Here is a 6,000-nt window from a genome sequence, read left to right on the forward strand (position 1 = left end):
ATAATTAGGTTTAGGGTGAGTTTATCGTACGTGCGCGTGACTAGACTCACCCATAAGAAAAGAAGGCTGTTAAATATTTATTTGTTGTTTCTGTGGTTAATTTTGTCAAAGCGTGCATTAATTGTAAAGAAGAAGGTTTAAAAAGATAAAAAAAAGGTGAGGAAAAATAAAACGAAGCATGAGAGGTACATAAAAGAAAAGTTAAAGTGGAGGTTTTTTTTTTTTGGTTTTTTTTTAATTTTCCGTTTTTGTTACAATTAAATTCCGTAATATAATACAAGATACTCTTATTCTTTCAAAAATAATCCAGTTATAAATATAAAAAAAAATCAAAGACAAAATAATAAGAGATAGTTATACAAAAATATATAAAAACGCGGGAAACTTGCAGAAGACCATTAAGTCTTTTCATCAAGAACCGTTGTACTAGTTATGTTTTTACAATATTAAATTCCTATAACATTGTTAAAAGCAAAACTTAATTAACTAAGGTAAATAGTGTTAACACCAAAAACATTCAATGTAAAAAGACAAGAACAAATAAAACAAACAGTCAAATAAACAAAACAAAATAAAAAAATAATAAAAATAAAAAAAAGCAGTTTAAAAGAAATCATTAATAAGATTTTTATACTTTAAAATACTCTTTTTTATTAGTTTTTGAAAGCAATTTATATTGTTTACATCTTATAAATTACTATATTTTGCTAAGATTTTATTCCAGATATGCGGAGCACGATACGTAATTTTAAATTGTTCTTGTTTAGTTTTGCACAATGGTTCAATTAAGCCTGTTGTGCGTAAAGTATACTTAATGTTAGGTTTTATTTCATAAAGATCATTAAAAATTGAGGGGCATTGTTGAAATTTACTTTTGTACATGAGACATAAAATTTTATAAACGTTTATCTCGTATAACGTAAAGATGTTCATAATTTCGAACAGTGGTTTTGCATGTTCGTTTTTATTTTTAAAATTTATTATTCTTAAGGCATGTTTTTGTTTTCGATAGAGTGCTTCAAGCTTGCTTTTAGATGTACTACACCACGCAATGTTCGCGTAATTCAAGTAACTTTGTATAAAACTGAAATAGATTTGTTTTAGATGATGCTTATTAATTAAATCCCGTGACTGATATAGAACGCCAATACTTTTTGATATTTTGCTTCCAATATAGGCAATATGTTTATTCCAGGTAATATTTTCGTCAATGAGAACACCAAGAAATTTTGTGACTCTTTCGCGACTAACTTCTGTGTTTTCAATAACTAGTTTTGGAAATAAAATAGGATTTTTTTTTTTTTTAAGGGGGTGGAATAATGAGAACTTTGATTTACTTGAATTAATAGAAAGTTTATTTGCATTGAACCATAGTGAAATTTTATCTAACTCGTTGTTCATTTGGACAAAGAGTTGAGGTATATCTTTTCCTGAAATAAAAAAGTTACTGTCGTCAGCAAACATTATTGTTGATATATTTGTCGCTCTCCAGAGATCATTCACGTATATTAGGAAAATTAGAGGCCCAAGAATAGATCCTTGGGGCACTCCACAAGAAATTAAAGATGAATTTGTTAGTTTTTTATTTCCGTTATATATGGACTGTGTACGTTTACTCAGGTAATCTGCTATCCACCTGCAGGGTACGCCTCGTATGCCGTACATCATAAGCTTTTTTATCATTATTTTATGATCCACTGTGTCAAAGGCCTCGGAGAGGTCAATAAACACGCCTAAAGTAAATTCTCCGTTTGCAAAAGAGTTTTTTATTTCATTAATTAAGTGAAGTATTGCATGTTCAGTTGAAGTGCTTTTCTGGAATCCAAACTGTTTTGAATAGAATAAGTCATTATTTTTAAAAAATGCATATAACCTATTGAACATAATTCGCTCAAAAATCTTAGAAAAAATGGATAGTATAGATATTGGTCTATAGTTTCCAATATCCGTTTTATCGCCTGATTTATATATAGGTTAAACTTTTGCTGATTTAAGTATATCAGGAAATATACCCTCATTCAGAGAACGTTTACAAATTTTAAATAAAGGCACTTTTAACTCATTAAAACAATCAATAACAATGTTGCTGTTTATACCATCAATTCCAGATGACTTATTACGTTTCAAGCTTTTAAAAGCTGTTTCGTATTCTTTAAAGGTTAAATTCTCATTTTTAAATTGATTTTTATTGCACTGAAGGTATTCCTTAAATGATTTATTTACATTTGGAATTTTTGCCGCAAGTTTAGGTCCTATATTCACAAAAAAATTGTTAAATTCATTTGCTATATTGTTTTCATTGTCAATAGTTTTATTTTTAATATGTAAGATTTTCGGAAAAGATTCATTGATTTTCGGTTTTCCAATTATTTCATTTAGTACTTGCCAAGTTTTCCTAGAACTTAGTTGACACTTTTCAAGTTGCTTTTTATAATAGTTTGATTTTGCTGTTCGTTTGACTTTCTCAAATAAAGTCCTATAGTTTTTATATTCTGTCTTGGTCTTTACGCACTTATTTTTTAGATATCTATCGTACAGTCGATGTTTTCGCTTCGAAGCTTTTTTTAAGCCTTTACTAAACCATGGCGAATTTAAGGTTTTAACTTTAATTTTTACTTCTGTCTCTGGGAAGTGTTTTTCATACAAGTTTGAAAAATTGTGATGGAAGTTATTAAACATGGAATTAGCATCATTGAGTGATTCTAATGGAGACCAGTCTATATTTCCTAGTTCATTTTGAAACGCTAATTGATTGTTTAATGATAGGAGGCGTTTAGTAAATGGGACTTTATTTTGTTTTTGTTTGAGTTTATTTGACGTATTAGCGGATATGAAAATTGGCATTTGATCTGAAATTGGTGTTTTAATTATTCTTTTTTTTAAGGAGTTTTCAAATAAAAAGTTAGTTAATATATTGTCTATTAATGTTGCTGAATTTCTTGTTATTCTTGTTGGTTTGTTTATTAAAGGGATCACACCATATCGAAATAAATCATTGTAAAAGTTTTGACTTTCTATATCATTGTCATAATTTAGGGCGTTAATATTAAAGTCACCTAATACAAACAGTTTTTTTTTTTCTAGAGAAACTTTTTAAATAATATTCTGGAGATGATTTGAGAAATTTTCTGTGGACGCATTTGGCGGTTTGTAACAACAGGTTACTAAAATATTTTTGGTTTTATCATTAACTATTTCAATCGAAACAAATTCGCCGTTGCATTCAGATATGCACATGTCTTTTCGCATTTTAAACCACAAGCTATTTTTGACGTAAATAACAACACCACCACCTCTTTTTTTAGACTTTCTTTGTAAGTGAATTGCGTCATATTTTAGTAAGTCAAACCTACAACTTTCGCTAAATGCATCATCAGTTAGCCAAGTTTCACTTAAACAAATTATATTGAAAATAAAATTGCTTTCCTCTAAGAATATTTTAAAGTTTTCAAAATTTGCTTTAGCGCTTCTTACGTTAAGATGAAGAAGAGATAAGTTCTCAAAAGGTTCAATATCCGATAAATATTGCTTTATTTCGTCCGGAAATAAATACTGTGCTTCCGTATTCATTAATGAATAGTCATCAAATATAATTTTATCAGGATCGTGCTCATCGAGCGTGTTTAAATTATTAAATCTAAAAACATGAAATGAACTATTTTCGAAGTAATTTACGTTTTCAGTCATATTCGAAACCATTTTTAATTTTTTAATAAATATTATTTAAAATATTTAAAGTTTTTTTATTATTATTATTTTTTTATTTCTCTTTTCCTTTAGAAAACTTATTTCTTTTATTCGTAACAATATAAAATAGAGCACTTATGTATATAAAAAGATATACAAATATAAACTATAAAAAGATAGAAGATATTAAGAACATAAATTACTTTTCCTTTTGATTCCAATCCCGAATGATTAATTTATCGTACGATACGTAAGCGAATTTCCCCGCATGTTTTTCCACTTTCATTTTTTCTTTCAACTCCTTTCTTATTAGGTTTGTTTCTGCGCAAAAATCTTCATTAATGTAAATGTTTTTTCCTTTTAATGTTGATGACTTTCTTAAGATAGCAATTTTATCCTTAAAGTCTAATAGCTTTAAGAAAATAGTTCTAGGTTTTTTATTGTTTCTCAGTCCAGTGCGATGTGCACGCTCAATTTTTATACTTTTTAAGCCAAGTTGCTCATCAAACAATTTAAGAACCTTCGCTTCACTATCGCACCAGGTTTCATTATCTTTCTCTTTGATACCGTCCACCCTTAGGTTGTTTCTTCTGGACCTGTCCTCCATTTCTCTTAATTTCTTTTTTACATATGTAAATTCACTTTTCTTGTTAATTGTTTCATTATAATTTTTATTTTTTTCCACTGTGTTAACGGCGGTTTTTATCTTCTTCTCAACAAGTTCTTCATGATAATTTAAACTCGTTTTTAATTCTTCCACATCTTTTGATAAAGCTTTAATAATATAAACATTGTCGTTCGACATCATTTCCACTTTATCAAGACGCTGATTTGTTATTTTTAGATTAGCGTTGATTATATTTGCAAAATTTTTTTCTTGTTTTTTCAGTATTGCTTCAATTTTGTTCTCAAACTCCTCAAACATATCCTTTATCATTCTTTTAATTTCCACTAATGTAACTGTCATTTTTGTAGATTTGTTGTTTTATTTGTTTATATTATTATCATTTTTTAACTTAATTTAATTTCATTAGAGGTTATTACAGAGAAGTGAAATTACAGAGGTTATTACAGAGAAGTGAAATAAGTTGCTATTTAAAAAAGTATATAAAATCTATATGAAAAAACAATTACCTTTTTAAATCCAAAAGAAAAAACACTATACAATGTTGAGTTGTACAAATACTATGTACAACAGAGATACAACAGTGTACATACTAATATTTCTACATACTAAATATAATATTATAATATTATTATATAATGTACTGTTAATATATTAGTAATAATATGTATAAAATTATCTACAACAAACATAAAACAAATTATAAATTTTTGATTAATCCTTTTTATTTTTCAATATTTTAATTATTTTCGATATTATTCAATTTTAAATATTTATACAAGCGCTTGTCAAACTCTTCATGCATTATTTAATTTTTTTAATTATTATACATCTTCCAAGCTAACATATTTGTTACTTTAGATGATTCTCTTTTTTCTAAAATGCTCAATTTATCGACATCGAGTCACAAGCGTCGATTCGCTATAAAACCACAATTACAACATCATTCTATACAAGGTATTTTATCCGCAAGATCTTCTTTAAATTCTGTACTAGAAGATTCTTTTCTTGAAGAGTCGCATGCTGACACAAAAGATGTTTTAATATTGGATCATTCTAATTGAAATTGAGAAAAAATACATGGAATAAATTTTTTATGTACTTCGACAGACGCTTTTTTTTTTAATACTATACTTTATGTATTAGCACTACTGTAAAACTAATTTTGTTTTATCACGTTTTTTAAAAATTGAAACCTAGAGCCAAGTTTCTCAAAAATTTCATACGGCATAGAATTGTATCAATTATAAATTTGAAATAAAAATTTTATATAGTCAGTTTTAGAATGCACTATTTACCCAAATACAATTAATATATAAAATATAAAATTTATAATTTGTTTGGCAGAATTTTTGACAGAAATCAACTGGTTAAGAATTTTTTTTTTTTCGTTTTTTGCAACTTTTGTTTTGTTTTATTCTGTTTTAGGTGAACCGTTTTACACAAGTCCACCCAGCGGGCACACAACGTTGGAATAACGTTGAAATAACGTTGATTTACATTGATCGACGTTGATCAGCGTTATTTCAACGTTATTTCAACGTCGTGTGCTTGCGGGGCAATTATTTTAGTTTTAACAATTTATCGTTAAGATCCTGTCATTTCGTTATTAAAAAAACGCTTTTTTTAAGTAATATTTTTTTTATTGTTTCATAAATAATAAACTAATAAAAATGTTAAAAGTTTTT

At 27.2% G+C, this 6,000-nt stretch overlaps 1 protein-coding gene across 1 annotated transcript in view; it reads left to right on the top strand.

The window, feature by feature from the left end:
* Nucleotides 1-5,589, top strand: part of LOC100208489 (potassium voltage-gated channel subfamily C member 1) — a 48,672-nt gene extending 43,083 nt beyond the window's left edge. Inside the window, exon 6 of the mRNA XM_065818840.1 lies at nucleotides 5,174-5,589. Coding sequence (XP_065674912.1) covers nucleotides 5,174-5,376 — 203 coding nt within the window. The 3' untranslated portion in view covers nucleotides 5,377-5,589. The remainder of the gene's footprint in view (nucleotides 1-5,173) is intronic.
* Nucleotides 5,590-6,000: the final 411 nt, after the last annotated feature.

This window comes from Hydra vulgaris, chromosome 15 (genome assembly GCF_038396675.1).
Source record: "Hydra vulgaris chromosome 15, alternate assembly HydraT2T_AEP".
Taxonomy (NCBI): domain Eukaryota; kingdom Metazoa; phylum Cnidaria; class Hydrozoa; order Anthoathecata; family Hydridae; genus Hydra; species Hydra vulgaris.